Consider the following 24,749-nt stretch of genomic DNA (forward strand, 5'->3'; position numbering starts at 1 on the left):
CCGTTACTAATATCGCATCATTATGCGTATTATTTCACTCGACCGTGTCAATCACTTATCGATCGTCCGTCGTCGCATAGAAAGTTGGGAGCAAACTCGTGAAAATTGCGACACACACAAAAACCAATCACATAATTATTATAGGTTCCTGCAACCGGACATAATGATATATGTGTTAGCACACTGTGACTAATATGATAATATTTTATAATCACTATTCACACCGTTCGGAACTCTATAGGTTACACACTTTTGGTTGTTCGATAGGACCATCACGTGGCGTTTAAAATGATGGTAAAATACTCAAAATCAATTTCGTCTGTTTCTAAAAGTTCCGATAGAACAAAAATCATATTTGTATATTAAATATATATTAAACAAAATTATAAATTATTTATATTAATTACACAACCTAACGTTTATAATATAGCTACAAAGCGACGGATAAGTTTGTGGACAATTCCGTCGCGAGCGTAGTAAGAGGAAGAAATCCGAATCGGAAAGTGTATGATATGAAAAACCGTTTCGATTTGCGAAGAAACGCAAGAGACGTCGTCACCTGGCGGGGTCGCGTCCTACTCGTTCAGTCGTGCTGTGCGGCCGGTGCAGCCACTGTGGCGTCGAGTGGTGACTGCGACTGCAGATGAGGCGACGGTATCGCGACGGCACTGCACTTTTTCAGGTGCGTCCTCATGTTGCTACTCTGGCTGAAGCTCAGCCCGCACTTGTCGCACGAGTACGGTTTGACGCCCGTGTGGTAGTTCATGTGCGTCTTCAAGTGGTGTTTCTTGGTGAACGACTTGGCGCACACCGCACATGCGTACGGCTTGACGCCCGAGTGCAGTCGCATGTGCAGCGTCATGTTTGACCGGTCGGCGAACGGCTTGTGGCACACTGCGCACGAGAACGGTTTCTCACCGGTATGTATGCGCAGGTGCTGTTTGAGCAACATTTTCCTGGTAAACGACTTGCCGCAGTGGTGACAACTGTGCGGCTTTTCGCCCGTGTGTATGCGCACGTGCATGTTGTACGCTACCCGCTGATTGAAGCTCTTCGTGCAATACTCGCACTCGTACTCCTTCCGGTTCCGGTGGATCTTCATGTGCGAGCTCAGGTAACCGCGGTCGTTGAACAGCTTACCGCACTCCGGACAGCTGCCAGAGAACTCTCTGGTGCCCTCGTGTACGGACCTGTGATACTTGTAGTTGCGCAGTTGGCTAAACTGCTTGCCGCACGACTCGCACACAAACGGTTTCTCGCCCGTGTGGGTCCTCTGGTGGATCTGTACCGATAATAAGACACCTTATTAGACATGTAGGTAATGGTTTGTACTGAAGTTGACGGCAAGAAGTAAGCGATACAGATTTTGTTAGATGTCACACAATTATACATTTTGTATCATTATTGTAATTGAAAATTGTATCACGATGTATTTTATTAATAATTATATCCAGCGGTGAGAATATTTTGGTTTTTAGGAATAGAATTTTGATCGTCTCACGAAAATATTTTAATTACTATTTAATGGTTCTGTGGTACCGAATAAAAATCATATTCAGCTAACACATCATACACATACTCTGAGATACTTTGGTACAACCGTTAATTTACAAATTATATTTAATTATTAATTCAATGTGTTCGGCTACATATCAGGGGTCATCAACCCGCGACTCACCTTGCCTTTATCATGACCTTCTAGTAAATGGTATGGCACAGGCAATTTAAGCATATTATTATGTATTTTTAATCATTAAATTTATGTTTTTATTATAAATGCAGCCAGTGAAATTTAAATAAAATATTAGGTGCCTAATACTGTCTAAAAAATTTGAAGGCCCTTGAGACCCCATCATAGATAATTGATCACGCGATTACCTCATGGGATGGCCAATAATTAGTTTATGTGACTCATATTTTAGGTGTTTAATTATACCATTTTTAGAAAGAATACGGACTAAGAGCTTATTAGTCGTTTGAATGTTTAAATTTTTTAAATTTAATCATTGTATATAACATTACTTAAAGTAAGGTAAATTGAGTTTGGTATATTTTATACCTTGAGAGACGCCTTGGTTACGAAAGTCTTGCCACATTCTTGACAAACATGATTTTTCGTTTGATTCGCGTTTCGGTCTTTCTCCGGGATCCCATTATTGTTAGCATCACTGGTAACTTTTAATTTTTGGTTCGTGTCTCTGTCACTGTCAGTTGACGGTGACGGGGGTACAGAAACAAATGTTGGCTCTTCCGGCGGCGTTGGCGGCAGCGGAATAGGAAGCGATCCTTTTTGGATTTCCGTAACCTAAAAAGAAAACTGGTTTTAGAATTATTTAAAATTAACACATAGAAAGCAATAGAATTCTGTACACATTATAACTAATATTTAGGGTTTATATAAGATCGACAAGATTAATAGCAGAGGCGGTAACGTATCAATTATGTGCATGAAATGGGTGAAATGATTCATGGGCTAGAAATATAATGGCGAATATCATCATTATATTATATTATATACATACTGTATACAGGTTTTATGTGATAAGTACGTACACGTAAAAATCTTGCCGTTTTAAGTGCTTTAACGTAACACCGATGATTGTGTTAGGTATATCTGAATTTTGTTAGAAACAAGAATTCTCTTGTGTCAATATTATCCGTGTTTAATGTTTATTCACAACGTTATACCTACGCTACACAACAGGTGCTTTTGCTTTTTACCTAGCTACGTTGTATTTAATTGAATGTATTTAAAAATAATAGTAAATAACAATTATGAAAATAAAATACAAACACCGTGAAAGTATCAACGTGCTTTTGTTTAAGTCGTATAGATATGCGATATCGCCCACGGTCGTCAGAGACCAGTCACGATCGGAGTCTATCCAAATATCTTAAACGCAATCATATACTGGTAATATTTATACACCGACGACGATGGTACCGGAGTCGGAAGATAAGTGTGCTGCAGAGAGAAAGGCCAGCTTAGAATTTTTTTTTTTAATTTCCTAATGCGCTATCTTTTAAAACCCATCTCATCGTACGTACATGTTATTGATTCGCATAACACTGAGTTAGAATAATTTAATATAATATGATAATATTATACCACTTGCTCGTTGACGACGTGATGCGTGTAATGTCTATAATTATTAGAACTCTTGTTGCTGATCGGGTAATTCAATAATAATTATTTTCATTACGGGATGAGCTAAAATTTCTAAAGAAAAGTCTCGATTTAACTCGGTGGTGGCATTATACGCGAAATCAGTCACCCGTGTTGTGCGTGTGTGTTTAATGTTTATAGTTTGATAACCACATAACAATAAATAAACGTGAAAGCACGTACAAAATATGTTATGTACCTACTATTACTCATTGATTTGCATTTTACATCAGTTATTACACAGGGCAAACGTCGATTATCAAATGTAATTGCACGCTAGTACCTACCTACCATATTACCTAGGTATATTATATTTACACACATTGTACAATGTAACCTTTCATTAAATTAAATTCCACTCTATTCTTAAACGTTAACTGAATGATTTTATGCTTGTAATAATAATACGTTTACGTTAATACAATAAAACGAACCGATGAATACTGCAGAATTTTCAATACAAGAGTAGAATTTTTTTTTTTTGGGTCGACCCGAAAAAAATACGTTTATTGTGAATTGTAATACTTTAGTATTTTTTACTTTTAAACCCTAAATAAAATCGTAAAAAAATATCACAATACTAAAATACAAAAAAAACTTCTTTTGTGTATAAAATGAAATATTTTCAAAGATAAAATTCTAATTTTCTTTTTTTCAGCAAACCAAATTCGTAAATTACTAAGATAATTATATATATTATTATATTATACATAATCATAGGCAAAACTACAACATTTTATCAGGACAGTTCAAATGATAAATATTAAAAAAAATTATAATTACAACATGAGTTTTTTTTACATAAATTTTAAATTTTATTAGATCAGTATGTTATCCAGTCAGTAGTAGGTCAGACCACGGTGAGTCTTAGTTAGTGGCCTGATCCATAATAATTTCGCCTATGAATATAATACTATAAGTTATTAGGGTATGGACCCTTGCCTATCCCATTAATAAATTTAAAATATTAATGAATCATTTTTTATGGCAATATATGAGATACTTCGCTGTATATAATTATTATTAAGTTCAGATTAATCAAAAGTAATTATTTCATACACGTTAGACTTTAGAACCTCAGTCTAGATAAGTGTTTGAAAAAAACTTGGTCAATTTAATAATTATAAAATATTAAGATAATAATAATTATTATTATCTATGAAAAGAGACTTAATTACAAATATTGGTTCCTTTAATAAGCATTAGGATTCATTATAATAATTGTATGCATTGTTAGGTATGGGTTTAATGTTATAAAGACTTTAGTTTAGTTCATAAAAATAAAATATACATACTAATATAATAAATAGTATATTAAAATATTTAGAAGGAAAAGATTTTAAATATTTGTTTTTCAATGTCTTCAATGTTGTCATAAGCATAAGGATAAATTATTTGAAGCAAATTATTTTAGTCAAAACCGATGTAGTAGTGGTTGTAATTTCGTTATAATTAAAAACAAATAATTCTAAGTTAAAATCGTACAGTATTACTATATCGTAAAATTAAGCTTGTTGTAGGTATGATTACTATGATTGAGAATATACCTTTTTTGAGGAATACGATTGAGCATAACAATATGTTTAAAGCGACGTATATGCGATATCCGTTGATGGATGTGTCCGTTTCTCCATTACTATTACGCATGCAAACCGTACTATCAATTTTTTATATCTACGGTTATTTAATGCCAACGTGTTAATATTTTGTGAAATGTGAAAACATTTATTAAATAGTGAATATTAAACTATGAAAATATCGGCGGCTATCGATCATTAAAGAAAAATTAAAAATCTAAATATTATAACCGGCTGGGCCAGTAGCACAGTATAGTGAATGGCAACATCACAGTATATGCGCCAAGTAGGTTTTATTTTCTATTTCTTGGTCTTTCGATATGCCGAAAGTTTGCCCAATCGTGTTGAAGAAGATTGTTTAATACATAATCGTGTTGTAAGTCAACAAAATTCACCAAGAGTGATGTATTATTGCATTCGATTAGTTATCGAACAACAATTATTATAAAACTTGGTGTTTTTAATCATACAATCATCAAAATATAAATATTTATAGAATTCATAAATCTTATATTATATAGGAACTTTTTTTTTTTTAATACGAATAAAATAAATTACCAATGATCACAACAAGATTTTTGTATTTATATTTTTATTAATAACATACACTGTACTGACTACTGACCCTCTAACCACCTCCTTTTTTTCTTAATTTTTTTTTTTTATTAAATAAAGTTTCACGTAAGTTATCTTAACTTATTGTTGATTAAATTACATTTTTTTTAACATTTGGACATTAGATAACAATTAGAATAATATTAGTAATAAGATATCGGCTATAAAGTGGTAAAGTATTATAATTATGGTGACAACTGAAATACCTATAATTTGAACATTTTAAGAATTTAGAAAATCGGAACCGAATACCCTTAACATTATAATTAGGGCTCGGATTTCAATGCATTTGCATCTTTTTTTTGGGATATCTTACGTGATGCTTTCCAAGCTACAAATATGTTTCAAGTACTTCGCAATCTAACCACAATAATTTTTTGGGGCATTTTTTGACGGTTTTAATGCATTTTTTAATTTTTTAGTACATTTTTGACCTATTTGTCGTATTATGACTAAAAAAATTTACCTCATTGAAATATAAGTACTACATAGTAATATAGTACTACGTAATAAAAATTATTTTCATTTTTAACTATTTTAACTAATTTAACATCAGGTTTTCCGGTTTTTACAACCTTTATGTCACACCATCTAATTAGCCGATATTATTGCACACAACTAAACTTTTATCGGATTATTTTCTTATCGAGCGATAATATTATATCGGTGGTGTGCGTTTAATAAATAATGCATTTTTTGAAATGTCATTTTTTTATATTTTAGGGCATTTTTAGAGTTTTTAGGTCATAAATACATTTTTTGAAAGGGCATTTTTTTTATATTTTTAGGGCATTTAAATCCGAGCCCTAATTATAATAATATGTTGTATTGATTCTTTTTGACAGATTTTTTTTTACATTATTATTTGATATTTCATCAAAACATTTTCATATAAGTATAAACTAACAATTTTGTTGATTAATAAATAACAATGTGCAAAATCATATAAATATTTTCCCTAGTTATCATTTTAAATAAAACTAATAATTATTTACAATTAACCTTTACATTTAAATCATATAATTTAATTTTGATAGTCGAGTTGAAATATTATATTGAACATTTTCTATCTTCATAGTCAAATTATGAGTAATGAAAAAAAATTAACTATTGTTTGCTTATTGTTATAATATATATATATATATATATATATATATTTTATCATAATGTTATATTTTAGTTTTTTTTTTTTTTTTTAAATTGAAATATACGTTTAAATTGTTCTAATTGGTGTACAATAAAATATAATTAAAGCATGAATCTTAATTACGCACAAAAAAAAGAGTCTTGTTGTTTTTGAAAGTATACTATAGTACACGTTATTTTATTTAAATTATCAGTTTTTAATCTTTCTACAATCACATATTTTAAAACATAAATCGTCATGTTTTCGCTATTGCCGCTGTGCGTGTGTGTATATTATAATAAATACTGGTAAAATATACAGTGAGTATTATACGCACATCGCATACATACTAATATAGGTAGATACTATAAAAATATGTGGTCAAATAGAAAGACCGAAATGTTTTACAACTGTGGATTTTCACAAACGTCCCTATATTTTTTTTTCACGTATAATAATTCAAATCCATTTTCCTAAAACATTACGCGTTGGTCGATTTATCATATGAAAAAAATGATTACTTTTCTGGTCCTTGAATTTATAACAGACCATACATATTTTCACAAAAACGGCCGTAGTCCAAATAATTATATTTAAAATAACAGTGAAGCACATATTCACTGCAGGATGTGTAATATACAGCTTGTAGTTCATCGTATAATATATTTCGTTTAGTTAGCACTTGCGAATTGTGTTTGCTGTTCTGAGAATTTTGAATACGTTAACATTTAAATCACTGGAGGCCCTAAATTTACATTTGAGTCATAAATATGTAAATATATTTTTCGAACCAAACATGAAATAATCAAAATAGTTGTGTTTAATTCAGTATTTTGATTTTAGCTCATTGGTTTTTGCACTTGTTTTAATAGCAGAAGATAATATTATGTTTCATATAATTAGATGGTTGCATTAGCCGATCAATTCACACAACAGTTTTCTACACGAGTTCGATGAAATATGGGTCGATGTAATTTTTAGTTTTTACCATCGCTCATTTGTATATTTTAAAAAGGCTCAAACCAATAGTTATAAATCATACATTCATAACGGTAATATTTTTAACAAATAACGATTTTTTCATTAGTTTCTTTGCGGTTATGGTGCATGTTGATGACATGAATATACTTGATACTTGATTATTTTATAGGGATGAAATTAGGATTTAGTGTTGTTTTATTGTCATTTTGTATATAATAGTGTAGGCATTGAAACAATTCAACGTGATCAGCGTTCAAATTGTTCAATAAACTGATGAAAATATTCATATTAAATTGATAATTTTCCAATGAAACATATTATTATTAATTATAGTTAGTCATAATGCGTAATATCCAAATAAAAAAGTAAAAAAATGAATTAAAAAGGTTTTTGAACTTCTCTGACTTAACAATGTTATTATCACAGTAGTTAGGTAATTATATTACTTTCAAATTTTATCTAGACAAATTCTAATTTGCATGAAATAATTAATTATTAACCCCAGTTGAGTTAATTCACGAGGTACACGGTGAGCGGTGAAGATGTACGTTATTGATCGCTGTCGAAATACAAACAAATTACATACTCATCAATATAAATGTAAGTTTTCTATATATCGCATATACGTTGAACCGTAAATAATTCGAGTCGATTATCGGCAACAGACTTACATCTGTCTGTATAACGACCGGTTGTAAGTAATAATCATTATATTATAGAGATTTAAGCGAAATCTGCAATATCTAATATAGATACCACAAAAGTTTTCTCACCGACAACTTATTGAGTTGTTGAGCAGAAATTATAGTAAACTTGACAAGTGAGTGGTTATAATATTATTTATGTATACTTGATGATAATTAATAAATGGCTATTAAATTTCAAAAAATTCACAAATAATAATATCTTATGTTATAAATTATAAAATGAGATGACTAAGATTACTATGTAACGTAAACGAGTTTCGTCATTAAAATGTGATGACAACATAACAGTTGTAAAGACATTAAAAATTGATATGTTTTTTTTTTTAAATTAAATTAAATAACCATGATAGAAAAATTATTATGATCAATGCAACTAAATTTCATTATAACCATTATAATATTACTTAACATATAATATAATAAATCTTAATAAATATAAAAATATAAAATAAATGAAGAACAAAGTATTATACCGTAGTTTATTAGCTAATTTAATTAGTTGTGAATTACAATAATAGTTCTTTTAATAATTTAGTGTGTTATAATTTTAAATATTTGTAGATTTAATTATACAAGGCAGAAGCAGGATGAAATTATGTTTTTATAATTTGATTTGAAACCATGAAACCGCATACTTTATCAAAAAAAGTTCCAGTTTAAAAAAAACTTTAAGTATTGAGCAGATAAACTTTAAGTCCGTGAAAAATGTTATGGATAATATTATATCCTGTAAAATTTTTTGTGCTAAAACTTTTACATTTGATTAATGATATCAAACAAAATGTTTTATTTTATTTTTTTATTATGCTGTATTGTCATATATTTACTATATAGGTACTCCGCAAAACGAATTCGTAAATTTTAAGAACAGTGTTTTTACTCATCGAATTTATTTTTTTTCCTTGATACACATAATATGCGTTCATAAAATACAGGCAATATTAGGTACCAACTTATTCAATTTTCCTATTTATACTGAAATTAAATATCGGTATGGAGACCGAACTGATATGGGGTTTTCATCTACCAAATTCTGTTTTGATTTAGGAATAATTTAATATTAATTATACCTGCAGTTTCTAGTACCTATGAAATTTTGGTAATCATGTGTAATATATTTGGCTGTTTATAACTAATGTGTGTATGACCTTTTAACTGAGAAACTATGGAAATTGCAGTAAGTACTTGAAAATATCCATTAAAAAAAAAAAAAAAAAATTATAATTATAAATTATCACTTACTACTTATTTTAGTCTGTGGGTTAAAATTAATAATCTATTGCAGAAATTTCGTAGTAATCAACAGTATAACAAAAATAATAATTTATTTTTAAGATGTTAATTAATAACTTCGTACTTCCAGTATTTTAAAAAAAGATTCAAAATTAACTGTATAATATAAAAAAAAACTCATACAAAAAAGGATTTTTAGGTACCTATTTAAATAAGCAAAACTTTGAAACCCGTAATAGGTATAACTGTATATTATTTTAAAGCGGTGGTAAATTATGAAATTTGCGAAAAGGACAATCTCAATTGTAACTAACCTGAACCGCGGTTGTGGTCGGCGGGTGTACCGGTATCGCCGGGGGGTCATTTTGTACGGTCTTCGGAGCTGAGTATCTTGGAGTGGCACACGGTGGTCGGCAATTCTGGGCCCAAGGCGACGGTGTCAAAATTCCTCTGGTCCTGGGTGGCTGACGGACCCTGCAATAAGGGTGCTGCTGCTGTTGCGGTGGGGTCGTCGTCAGGGGCGTCGGGTCATCCATGACTGTGGGTAGAGAGCATGGGTGGCAAGGAGCTTTTGGCTGGACTGTGGACATTTCCAAGTGCCGTCGCGGGTCCAGTAACGGTCCGATGCCCAGCGCGCCCGCAGCTGTCACGAAACCGTCCATATTGTTTCCCGGGACGACGGCCGAGCCAGTGTACACGAACTCCAGGACGCGACTCATATCCTCGTGGCCGACGTCCTGCAGGATGATCGTAACGCTGTCGTCCGGTCCAGGATGGCTGAGAAACAGTGTCTGCAACGGAGGAAAGTTTACGTAAATGATAGTACGATTTATTATTGTACGAGTTTAGAATATAAAAATATTGTCGGGTCATGAGCGTCTATTATCGAGAGCCTGCAGTAGGCTGCATGCGGACGGATCTTGTACCGATACAATATAATGTAATGAAGGTACCCAAATTAAAAAAAAATAAATTATATTATAATGTAATATTGTTGATATTCAGGTATAATATAATTTATAATGTACGCGTCTCATATTGCATAGATTAGGCAAACCTGGGTTAGATCTTGCGGCCTATATCGTATATATTTTTTCGTTTTATCTATACCGCACGTGTGTATTTACATAGGATTTGTTTCCGGTCCTTTAAAAGAGAATGTGGTGGTGGGGAAGGGTGTGAGAGGAGTGGGAAGATACACGTGCGTGATAGCCGACAAATTATTATAATACTGTGTCTGTGTGGTGAAATCGTTCTTCTATTTTTTTTTTTTTTTGTTCTTCGCTTGTTTATATTTTTCCACTACAGTCCTTTCGGCGGAGATGGTTACGCGTACAGTATCATTGGTTCAGTATACAAACCCAAGTCCACCGTTGACTTGGAAAATGACCTATAAACTCGCGACACACGCGCCGCGGCCACGATTAATTCAACAAACACTGCACGAACATATATGACGTATGATATGGTATTATTATATTATGAGTTTATGATGTATATGTTATTATGTGATGGAAAATCGTGAATAGTACCTACGTCACGGGGGGTTAATTCCCTGGCGGTTTTCGATCAGCCTGGCCACCGACAATCGAACGGAACATCATCAATAACTGACTGTATCGGAAACGGTATTGGTTATATGCAATACAAATATTTTGACATACATTATTATTATTTAACTGGTGTTTTATTTTATGCATTTTAACGTGTCTTCACTCTGCAGTGATCGAGCGCTTGAGCAAACGTATACGAATCCACTGTTTGACGCACGAACAAAAAACGAGAAAAAAAACTTCAATCGATCCCGCGGAGCTCTGATTAAATTTGAATGGCTTGCAAAGTAGAATTATTATCAGTGTTGGCAATATCAGTTATTTAGTGGCAACAGCTCCAAGTTCGTGGACTTGACGTCGTATATCTACGTTGATTAGATTCAATGAGTTACGAAATGTTACTATATTATAAGTACCTAATACCTACATTGTGAATATTTCATTTTGTGGTTAATTAAATTTCTTTGGTAATTGTAGTTTTTATTAATAATAGTAGTGTACATATACATCAATTTATGATCTTATCTTTAGGTATTAGGTACGGTGTTATTAAATAGTATATTGTAATATACTATACGGATTTTCAAACACGTGTGCATACATTGTGGTTAATCGTTACAGCGATAACCTTATAATATTTTAATTTCTGTTTGTGAACACTAAGCACAATAGTATATCAGTTTACTCTTGTTAAAATCAAAACCGTTTCTGACTAAAAAATATTCGACTTTACACCATATTATGTATACCACCTATATGTATCTGACCTCGTCGATAAAAGTGGGTAGGTATGGATTATATGGGTGTACATTTAGCATTGCAACCGCAAAATGTCGGTGTTATATACATTAATGATTATAAAAATAATAATTAAATCAATTAGCAAAGTAATTTTTAACTTACTTGCAAATACGAACTGCAGTACGCTAGTACGACTTTGTGGGCTCTTAATTTGTATCCGTCGGCGCAGCATATAACAACGTCTGCGAAATGTTCAGAGTTCATCATTTGTTGTAAACTGAACATCAGTCTGTTTTCATGATTATCATACTTGGCGTCTCCCATCTGGAAAATTTAAATTACATAGAAGAGGTGTACTTTACAAATAATACAGATGAATAATTATAATTAAAACAAATTATTTTCATTAAAATTAATTGACACTACATTAATTTTTTTGCAGATATAGAACAATTTGTTATTATATTTATAATTATCAAACAAAGACATTAAATGCAGCAATAACGATTAAAACTTGGTGTACAAATAATAATAAATGAATTGGTATATTAAAATGCAAAATAGTTTACTAATTTTTAATTGTAAAATGGAAAGAATTTCAATTCTCAATTTTTGGCAAAGACTAAGGATATTAAATAACCTTATCGTTTTGTCATCATTATATTTTGCAGTAATAAAATAGTATTTAATCAATTGATTATTTAAGCAATGGGTCAAACGAATGTCAAAATTAAGATTTATATTATGAGTGGTCTAACGGTATAATTACGATTAATAGTTTTTCAAATAATTGGTATATATACTTTAATTTGAAGCTAAAAGCAATGCAGACGAAATGGTTACATTATATGAATAATGTTTTTGAACAAAAATATGGATGAATCAAGTGTAACTCACGTTTATAAAAAATTTATGTTTTAAAAAATAACTTGTGATTTCAAATTTATAACACGTAATTTGTGGGTACCCGTGTACCTCTAATCGGCATCACTAGAAATGAAAATAAATTACCATGTAATCACGATTAAATTATATACCATACAGTTGCATACACCTAAATTATCATGAATCAGTAAAATATGAGTTACGTTAGTAAGTGCACGAGTGTATTGAACAATGACTATAATTCACAGCAATAACAACAAGGGCACGTATATAATTAAGTATTCCTACTTGTCCTTTTAATAATAGATAACATTACTAGAATCATAATATAGGCCTAAATCCGTAAATTATTATAAGTTTATGCATTTAGCATACAAGTTATATAAATATGTTGACTGCACTTTGAAAATAATACGAGAGAAAATTTAATTTAAACTCCTATAGATTAATAGTTGGAGAATATTATGTATGTTGAGTAATTTAAATATTAACCACAACAAAGGTACGATATCATCAGAGTGATTTTAATTAAAGACGAGTAGTTTAAACACGGACGTTGTTTGTGCTCTGTTAAATGTGCACAAACGACAAAAGAGGAAATAAATGCTGACGCAATGCGTTTTCGGAGAAATAGAAATAGGTAGGTATAGCATTACATTTAACCGGAAGAATAACGTTTCGATCGATTTTTAACAATTCGTTTAATTATGTGATAGGTAATTATTCCATGGTGTATCTTATGCAACAACATAAATAATAATGATACATTTTTAAAAGTCAGTCAGAAAAAAACACCAGGTTTTATCGAGTTCTGGGAGTACTATAGCGACCGGAGAATGATGATGTACCTACACATTGACGTGGATAACGCTAAATATGATAATTAATAATAATAATATATTTAATACTTATATTATAATGATGTGGAAACACACAGAATTTAAAGGCGCCCCTCTCAGGGGTGATTGAGAAAATTTTTAATTAATCACTGTAAATTGTAACTAAATGCTGAACGCATATGCGATCAGGAATATACTAAGTATGAGCGACCCGAAATCCGAACGCTGATTTTAGCCAGAAGCAACAATTATTATGTTTTGCCTTCTCATGCAGTAAAATCCATTAGTCGTTTTGGAATCAATTTCGTATTATTTCTGCGAGATATTTGTATCATAATTCACAGTGAGCTTTGAAGTACAACGACGGAAAATCAAGAACGAAAAATGTATTTAAGATCATTTAGCAAATATTAGATCATAAATCCATAAGCAATCTGATTTAAGAATTTTTTTTAAGAAATTAATTTAAGAAATTTAAGATTTAAGAAATTCATTTAAAGTGGTTAAAAATATTACTGATAGAAATATCAGGTATAATCTTGAATTTCAATATATGCAATACGGATAATCTAAGGATTCACAATAAATCAAAGTGTGACGAATAGGCACCAATAATCGTGTCAAAAGATGACGATGTGAAAGAAAAATACGAGAGTTATTAAGCGACATGAGCAGGGTCTAAGCCCGTTAGTGTTATTACAAATATGTAATAATTCATTTAATAATGAAAATATTACAAATTACAAGTAAATGAATATAGTTGTATAAAATTATTCCAAATCATCAAATAAAAAGATTGTTTAGAATTATTTATGTTTTACATAAGGCGATGAAAAAAAATATTATAAATTAAGATGCTCATGTTTAGTGCTTACTAAATTTGAAATTTATTGGGACAGGAATTATAAAACCATCAATTATTTCACGTTGAATAATCAAATATCATTATTTTGTATATTGTTTATTAATTTAATTTAGATTATAGCAAAACTTTTAAATACATTTTTCTTGATGTTTTAAACATTGGAAACGTGCTTATTACCTAATATGCTATTTTACAACGTGTCACTAGTACAATAGTACATTTTGTTTCTTTCATTTTATGCCTTAGTTGATAAATATTTGGTAGTTCAATATTTATTATTATTAAATGTGTAGTTATAACACCCAATCATTAATATTTATAGCGCGTAGAAATAGTAAATGCATATTTTGTTATTGGTAAACTTAATTTCTTTACGATGTAATTATCATAAATAATGTGAACACTAAAAAAATTAACTCGCATCAAGGTATATGTAAAAATTAGAAATTAATTGATGTAAGAGTAATTTACTGGAATTTGTTTCTTATTTCAATGGTATACATATATGTCTATTTGTCGATACTATTCCACTATGATAGAATTATATATCTATTTATTTCATTGCCATAACTGGTTAAAACTGTTTTTCTGAAGGATATGCTGCATATTTGTGCATCGATAAAAAAAGTTTTTTTTTTTCAAACAAAATAGATTGGAACAATTTTAATATACAAAAATTGAAGGTATAACTTTTATATTTTTTAATCGTTCAATTACCTCATATATATGCATCTAGTGATTGAAAATTCCACGAAGTACATATTAATGAAATATTTAAATTTTTTTTAAACCTTGGCATGCATATTGAATTGGCTTTATGAGCAACGAAAGCACTTGTTTCCATCGTAACCCATGTACCAAAAACATTTTTTAAATTAAAATGATGTGCAGGGTACCTATAAAGAAAAAAATTAAATTTTTCTATTGTATTGTAAATAATGGTATAATTATTGCATTTTAATTTTAAGTTTTAAAAAATGATATCTACAATTAAGTTTTTAAACTTTGGTAATTGCATTGGGGTATATTAATATTTATTTTCATGTTTTTATTCATTTGTGTATAAGAAATTAAAATACAAATTGTATTAAATTGTTTTTAAAACTCGCACAGACTTTACATAGAATTTTAGTAAATAAATTAACTAAACTATTTGCTTTTATTTATGTTTATATGCTGTATGTATTATAAAATATGAAAGAATACCTAAGTATAAGAATATCAACTGAAATGTGTGTGTACAAACTTTATCATATTCTTAAAACTATTCCAATGATAAATTATTATTTATTTACATTTTTATTGTTTAATTAATATAATGAAATCGAGATTTTCATTTGATCGCATATGAGTAGTTCTGGTGGTTAAAACTACCCTTTTATCTATTTGAAACACTTAGGTACTTTCTTCATTATTAATATACCTACGTAATATACAGCTTAAACATTTAAACAGTTCAAGCTTAATGGTAGGTAATACTCGTAGTGTTCACCTTATTGATTATGCTTATATATACATATACAATATACATACATAATGCAAATATATTACACCACAGTATATAATAAAAATATAAGTTTTTTTTATCACTTATTTTCTTAGTTAATTTTGAATGCAAATTGTTTTAAATAATTAAAATACATTTTTATAATTTGAGATGATTTCTTAAGTATTACCATCGAATATATAGATGATATAAGCCGAAAATATTACATAATCAATAGTACTATACCTAACTTTTGCGTTTTAAATGAATATACTAATATTTTATAATAATAAGACTAATAATAATAAGAGTGTGTACTTATCGGACACACGAATAGAAAATTATAATGCATAATTCTTTCAGACAAAGAAATCCCAATGAATCTCTGTCTATCTCAAGTCTCTCAACACCATAATAAATAACAATATAATAGTATTGCGTTCTAAATAACTGCAGTCTGCATTATAATATTACGTATTATGCGTATAGGTGTGTAATAATATTAAAATGGTATATATATCTTTCTTTTTACGATTACTTGTTATGGGACACACGCGAACCGTTTGGTAGAAAAACCGGTCCAATAGCGCTATTATCGGTTGCACGTTAATGCAATTAACACAAACAACAGCGCCGCACTAAACGCACAAGTTCTGTATACACGCGAAACGGGAAGAGAAAAATTCAATCATAGTTGTTTATTTTACCTCATATTCTACCGGTCAACTTTCTAAACTTCTGGAGGAATGACTTGTTTCGAAAACTGTTAAAAAAAAAAAATTGCAAATCTTTGCGATTGGCTATTTCCTAGTCAAAGTGCGTAACGACAGTTTCATTTCTCGTCGACTTCTTTGTCTTTGCAATCTGTCATGGATTTCCACACCCCAAATAAATACCTATAAACCAATAATATGCTAATCCACACGTGGATATCCGTTCCATTTGTTTTGATCCGATAAATATTTTATTTCACGGTTGTCCGGCAACAAGATGATGTTGGGTTCCTAATTATATTATTTTAGTACGTGACAGATTAAAATCTTAACGTTTCAGAATTTTATCTGTATATCCGATTATGTCCTCTTATCGGAATTTTGGACAAGCTAAATTTGAAAGAGTTATTTTCAATTTCTATTTTAAAAAATGGAATAGGTGTATAAGGTGTATACTGTGTATAGGTATAATAAATCAAAAGTAATAATCAACAAAAATAGAGTGTTAAAATATATTTTTGTGTATAAAAATGTATCATACTGGTTTTCAAATAAAAAGTCCATTTCAACAGTGTTGTTACCTACTTACCTAATTATTTACTATACCTACGTGATATTGTTTCGTGCGTTATTTTAAAACTTAAGTGATAGTGGCGTACCGTATACAAAATCATTAAATCAATCACATGTAAAAACAGTGTAAAACATTCATATTGAAAGTTATCGATACCTAATTGGCTTTATACTTGAGCGTCTAAGCGTCTTTACCTAATAATTATGTTTTTTTATTTTTATTAACATCATGAAATGTTCATATAGATAAAAAAAAAATTGTACGTTATACATAATGGTAACTATGTACCTAGGTACCATCAAATTTTCAGAGGTTTCAAAATATTTAATGAATTTGATTAATTTTTCACTTTTACCAAACATTTAATTTTTGAAAACATAACTACGCAAGCTTTTAATAATTTACATAACTTATTACATATTTAATAATTGATATAATTTTGAACATGGAATATTATATCGTATATTAAATTTGTACATTCACAAATGCAAATAAATAATATTCATATTTATAAGAATTGATGTAATATGTAAGTTTTTGTTTAGTATTAATGATGAATAATGAATGTTTTTATATTAATATATAAATTAATATACATAAACTTAATTGATACGTCTATTTCCAAAATTAATGCGTTCAATTTAAAAAGTGGTGTGAATACTGAGTTAAATTTTAAAATTTGCTACCATATTTTATAGGTAGTTACCGATAGTTGTTTATTTTAACGAATACGAGTTTAAGTTTAAGTTTAAACAGATTATTATACAGGAAAATTAATTAATGAAAAATAGGTTATATTCTGTTTAAATTGAAATTCTATGAGGTGTTTTGATCATTAATAAAATTGTCTGAATTTTATATTTTAAGCAAACTGTGGAACGTGGTTTATAAATTATATTTCGAGATGACAGATTTATGTTTGTATGTACCTATCACTTAAAAAAAAAATCAATAAAACAAGTCTTACTTACCTAGTTTCACATATTATGCCGTGTAAGTGGGGTTTTAATTTGGAAGTCATAATTTGTTTAAAATTATTAGGTATACTCATATATTTAGGCACGTACATAATAGATATTAATATTTAATAGTAATATAATTCACTTATTAATTTGTGAATTAAACTATCTTTTGACAGTAATTACCTAGGTTTGAACTTAATCGCATTAAAAAGTGTCTAATATTTATTACATGATTGTATTAAGAATATCTTATAAAAACACTAAAGATATTAATTTAAAATAAAAACATTCTGAATAAAAATGAACTGTAAATTAAATATAAATTAAAAAAATTAAATACCAAAAATATTTTTTATTCTTAAAGTGAATGTTATGAAACGAATTTATATTTAATTTCTATAATTTCCATTTCCTATAGAAAGTTATAAAATCAATCAAAATTGAACGCTGAACGCTGTAGTAACTATAGTAGGTAATAATTATTGATTGAAAATGTATAGCACCAATAAAATATTATATTATAATAAACCTGCTATTACCCATGTGATTTAATTTTTAAATTGTACTCGTCGAATCTATATGTATAGAAAACATCGATCACACATTTTGGGCATTTAGTGTTTAGACGAATATTTACACGCAGTTATTGTAGAATCCATTAAAATATCGTTTTTTCCTTTTTTTTCATTACAAACAAAATATCGATGGTTGAATAATATTATTTTCATATGGTATACTCGTATTTAGTTAAGTTTTATTATGGTTCATTTCGAATGAATTAAAACTGTGACTGAATTATACTACATATTCCAGATCGTAATAAGCAATAAATTAAATACCAAACAAACATTTGATATGCAGCACAACATTTTTTTTATTGTATTTCACCATGTCATGTCATATATGTCATATATGTTACAATTCATTCTTCTACGTATATGGCACTTTAAACACTTATAGTTCAGAATAATATCTATGAAACCAATGGTTACTAACCAGTTTTGAAAACATGATTACGATTTATATCCAAACTACGATATCGATAGCGAGCATGCAATAGTTCAGAGAGTAGTGCAAATACCTATAACGATTTCAAAATTGCTTATTATAACTTACTTATGTTTATCTTATGTTCCATAGGCCAAATTACTACGGAATACTACTTTACCAGTAGATGCATTTTATCTAAACCGCTACGATAACGATAGATAAAATAAATTATTATAATAGATGAATAGTTGTGTAGATAAAATTGGTAATCTAAAGAAATTAAACATTCAATAAAACCACACCATACATATACAGTGTCTTAGAAAAGACTTCCTTCATCGTGGCGGTGGCATTTTATAATCATTTACATTTTGTATGTCTCAGTTTATTTGCTTCATAGACATATATTAGTAAATAATTGATACCATTATTAATATATTTTATTTTTATTCGACAGTCATTATACCTCATAATCGATGATGATATTTTGATATACTATAAAAGCGAGTTCCCGATTGGATTCGGCTTTATCTATGTCACGATGCAAGACCTTCTAAGATTATAATTAATAATTAAATATTATTGTCAAATATTATATCAGAAACTTGCGAAATTACTTCACCCAAGGCTACTCAAAACCAATCTCTGGATGGCAAATTGATTAATTATTGAAATAAATAACATGTAACAGTATATTATCAAAAGAAATAAAAGGGCTTTGTTTAGGTGTTTAATAATAAACTCTTATTCTGCTTTTGGTATAAAATCGGTAAAAAAAATTGTCAGGCGCCTGTGTCTGGAGCCCGAAAAAACTCCATCAAGTGCCTATAGGTTCTACAAACAAGTGAAGTACTGTACTATTATAGTTTCTTATGCAGTATATACATATAGCACTAAATCAATATTAGATGCGTACACAGATATTTGATTTAGAGGTATCCGTTACCAAATATTTACACTAAGTTAAACACTATAATGTTAGTGTACTAGAACTAATATCTTTTAGGATTTCGTGGTCCACGAAATTAGTGTAATATATACCTTATATTACAATGACTTTGTCTTACAATATTATTATTACTATCATAGTATCATGGTACATGCGACTATTTTCCTGTGTAATTACTGAAGAGCCTCAAAAAAGATTGAAACGGTTTGGCCTCTAGACTTGATGACTTGATCAGTCGGGTGGTACCTACTAATTACTACTGAGTACCTTCCCATTCTATTATTTTCTGACTAGAAAAAGTAATCTATAGAAAAAAATTACGTATACCTATAGATTTTAATATTATTATTTTAATTAAAAAAAGATCAATTTCGTTGATTCCAGGGTAAATCGTTAATATTCCGTCACTTCGGAGCGTGCATCTCGAGGTGATTATAACCAAGCATGTTCACCCTCATTTTTTCCTGTTACGAATTCATAAAATCCTGATTATTAGGGCATTGAAGTAATTATACAGTTAAGAACTGTGTACTTAAATACTTTTATTTTACCATACAATTAAAATTAAATTCACTATTTAAGGAAGACACGGGAGTGAGAGTGGTTAGTAGTGATTTATATTTTTGTTATTTCACATACACTACATCACGGAATCACAAAATGGATATGCGCGTCCGGGAATATTATTTCTATCACTTTTTTTCACAGTCCATGCTTTTGCAACAGTAGACGCTGCGTTTTGTTTTCGATATATAGGTACATGATGTATTATATGGTCGTTGCACGACGTTGATTTCACGTCCAAAGTGTATAATAATATAATATAATTTTTGTACGGCGCGCTTGCGTTCCAATATTATACGACATCATGACTATATTATCGCTAGTCGGACGAGGGAAACGTTGCGACGTTCGTTTCGCTTTGTATACTCGTCGTCGTCGTCGTCGTTGTGTCTGAACCGGTTGCCGATGCGGATTTTCCCCTATCCGGCGAATAGTTGGTCGTCACTCACTTCTTCCCAGATGTGGGAATTCGTATGGGCATAAAAAAAGAAAAAAAACTAAAAACTTCACTAGATCGCGTGTACTTTCCCCTGTCACGTATTCCCACGACAATACCTCCACTTTTCCCCCTGCAATCCACCCGTCAAGCTCTCCGACACCAGAGCCGGTGTTTCACTCGTAATGTTGACTTGTATCGGTTGTGTATTATTATACAGGGTGATTATTTTTAAACCTGGCCAGGCTATGTATACACATAATACGGAGAAAAATGTTATTTTTTTTTTTAACTTTTAATTTTTTTTTTCACGATTACTTATACCTCCCCCCATGCCATACCCTTAATGGATCAGAGCTATTGCAACTTTCGATTTTTTACTACCAATCTATAATTAGTATTTATATTTAAATTTCTCATTAAGATTTTTTATTATAAAATGTTGATAATATTATATTATATTATACTACTACTTAGAAATTCGTGTCTAAACTCTATATGTGATCTAATTCTATATACCTAATAATAATTGCTATTTAAAATTTTGGTTGGTGGAATGGAATGAAGTGTAACTAATTATTGGTTTCTGTTCCAATACGCTACTATGTTAATATAACAGAAAATTTAAGTATAGTAGGTAGGTATATTATATCGGTTTATTGATTTAATATTTGAACAACACAGGTTATGACCTTATTTTTTCTTCACATAATAATACTATTAAAATAACTTTAAAAAGCATATATGACTATTAATAATTTAATTCGCATATAAAAAAAAATCACCCGGTATAATAAATACGTGTATTTTTATATCACATATATGTGTATAAACACTATAAACTATATGGACCGGCTGGCTGCAATGATCGTGTCCACGATATGTTGTAGCAAAATTTACATACACATACGGTCAACCGTATTCACTTTAATCGCAGCCAAATAGTGAACTATGCCGCACGAAATTGGTAAAAGAAGAAAATCGCCTTTCTATTATTATTAGGCTCGACTTGTGCTCTAATATGTATACTTATTATGTATAAAATACACATTTAATTTTGTGACGTCTTTTACGTGTAGTTTTTTTTCTTCAAATAACGCTATCACATAAACTGGTTTTGTGGTCCATTCAAGCGGGAGACACTGTACATGTATAATAATATGATAATAATATTTACACTCACAGTGCAACGTGTGCCATTATTATTTGTAAACAGCGACGGTCGTGCTCACGGTGTGTATAATACATATGCATGCGTGTAGGAAGAACGTTTTGAATGGGTTTGTTAGTCAAACGAAATTCTGTTTAAATAAATACTAATAACGGAGATCCTATAATAACGGTCTGCAGTTGTCTACAGTGAAGATTATTGCCTATTATAGTATTAGGTAAACACTTAGCCTAGCCACCGCCCGCATACAATGTATTGGTCGGAATCGTACGGATTACACTGTACAGCTGCATAATATTTCTGCCCTAACTACGCCCTAAGTTTTTTTTGTGGTTTTTATAATATTGTGAAATTCATCTTGAGTGATCATTATTCCTGCAGGGTGCTATAAGAGTATAATACCCTGAAACTAAAATCTAAGAAAAACAGAGCAAACGACTGTTACGCACTAGACATAATTTAGAAATTAATCTACATCATCTCATTATTAGAAAAAAATAAATGCATTGCTGCATATTATAGTGCTAAATATCTATAGAATTGACGTAACTATGAGAAATAAATTGATTCATTACCACGATATAAATCAAAATATTAATAACCATTACCTCTATGTACATTTATAAATTAATTGTAAATACAAGAAATATTACTAATTTTTTTAATGTCCTTTACATTTGTTCGCATTTTTACTTAAATGCAGTTTTTAACATTTGAAATTGTATTAACTTATTAATTTATGTGTTATTGGTTGTTTTATGTGTCGCTACTTTTGGCTGTAAATGAGTGAATATTTTCATTTTTTTGTCCAGGGCAAAGTTGAGTTGGTTATATCGTATTACAATATGAAGTAAAGTTATATATTAAAAATCCTACAATGTAGTACGTTAAAAGTTATAATTATAATCAAAGTGAATAATAGTATAATATTATAATAGATCGATCAGCTTTTTAGGAGCTCAACAAACATAAATCATAAGTTATGCACTTAATCCCACTATTTGGTAATATTAGAATAATATATTTTTACTGCATAGTTTTTATTCTAAATATATATAATTCCAAATTTACGGTTACTGTTAAAATTAACACGTATACCTATATTATATTGCAGTGGTCAATAAAACCTGTAGGCAGATTTAAACGCTATGCCGTGAACCACTTCATATGTAAGTTTGTTTTAAACACTACAAGTTAAACACACTTACGGACATTTTACCGATAATTGCTAAGTACTTCATTTAAACAGTATTTATCAAATTGTAATATATAATTAAAATAAGCGTATATTATTAAGATGGTTATTAAAATATAATTTTTAGACATGTTTTAATAATAATAATTGTATGATGGTTATGTGATCCTTTCAGTCATCTAATCACCGTCGGGTCTGGAAAATCAGAGAGATTAAATAAGTATCTATATTTATTATAGTTCGCACATCTAACTATAATAGACGATTCGCGATTATTGCATTTGAAATGTGTGTTGTGAGTAATTCAGTTATATAATAATATAGTTATAATTAGTCCAAGTAAACTGAAGACTGAAGATTTATTGAAAGACTTTTTAAACCACGCGTTCGGTTACGTTTTAATAAAATAATATTTTTTTGTACGGGATTTCGTATTTCAAACCAAACAAATTTCTCCCGTTATTTTTACTATGATTTCAATTAATTTAATAGGGAATGTATACTGTATATAATATAGCGTATATAAACCTAGGAGTTTATTACAATTTGAATAAAAACGAGTATGATTTTGCACATGTGTAAATAATATTACTACACGAATAATTGATATTATAATGTATGCTTTTATAAAGAATTTTTTTATGGGCGTTTTAAAAACTGAGATTATGTCTAAAAAAGTAATATAAATGTTTGTTCAGGTCGCCATTGTTCTGGTGGTGGGTTTTTACTATATTTTGATTTGTGAACGCGAAATATGAACATTAGCAAAATATACGTGGCACGTTTTAGACGGGATATTCAATATTGTAAAATAATATGTATACAATTTAATAAAATAATGCTTAGAATAAAAAATTAATAATATTCGAGTTCTAGAGACTTGAACGCCCGCCGGACTCACCTCGGGGCCTTTGTAGCGCACTAAATCCTCCTTGTGCAGCTCTCGGTAACGACTGGCACCGTAAACGACTACAGAACACTATTAAAATTTTATATATCGATTTAATATGCATGCATTAATCATTACCGACGATTAATAACGGACGCAAATGGATTGCACACAACACTATAATATATTATTATTAAACGTGCGCCTTGTCGACATTGTTTGTTATTGTTTTTGTTGTCTTCGTCTTCCCCGTCATCATTTTCATCGGACCGCATCTACCCGAATGTGTGTAAGTCAACAACGTACGGACACGGTTCTTGTGTACTGAACGTGTGCGAAAAGCTGCACATGGGCTGAAGCCTGGATGCCTAGTGCACTAGAGTCCCCTCTCACCCCGGAGATGCAACCGGTTCGTATGGGCGGGACCAGAACACGGTCGGTGAAAAATCGCAACCTACATTGGTCGGTATGTACCCAAAGTGATGTATATTGTAAAGTATATATATATATATATATAATATGTATAGCATAG

General features: G+C 29.8%; 1 protein-coding gene across 3 annotated transcripts; it reads right to left on the minus strand.

Annotated features, from left to right (window-relative positions):
- Positions 1 to 354: 354 nt before the first annotated feature.
- On the minus strand, positions 355 to 24,559 carry LOC107166934 (uncharacterized). Of its 3 annotated transcripts, XM_015515782.2 has the most exons (5): positions 24,230 to 24,559; positions 11,862 to 12,023; positions 9,720 to 10,196; positions 2,060 to 2,305; positions 355 to 1,282 (listed from the first exon to the last, which is right to left on the minus strand). In XM_015515782.2, exons 2-5 carry the CDS (start codon positions 12,021 to 12,023, stop codon positions 584 to 586), a joined length of 1,584 nt encoding a protein of 527 aa, XP_015371268.1. In that variant the 5' UTR covers positions 24,230 to 24,559; the 3' UTR covers positions 355 to 583. The 3 variants fall into 3 exon arrangements, with proteins under 3 accessions (XP_015371268.1, XP_015371269.1, XP_015371270.1); XM_015515783.2 differs by lacking the exons at positions 11,862 to 12,023; positions 24,230 to 24,559 and adding an exon at positions 10,942 to 11,226; XM_015515784.2 differs by lacking the exons at positions 11,862 to 12,023; positions 24,230 to 24,559 and adding an exon at positions 10,938 to 11,226.
- Between the last annotated feature and the right edge of the window lie 190 nt (positions 24,560 to 24,749).

Source organism: Diuraphis noxia, unplaced genomic scaffold (genome assembly GCF_037042655.1).
Source record: "Diuraphis noxia isolate RWA-SAM2 unplaced genomic scaffold, SU_Dnox_SAM2 contig0004, whole genome shotgun sequence".
NCBI lineage: Eukaryota > Metazoa > Arthropoda > Insecta > Hemiptera > Aphididae > Diuraphis > Diuraphis noxia.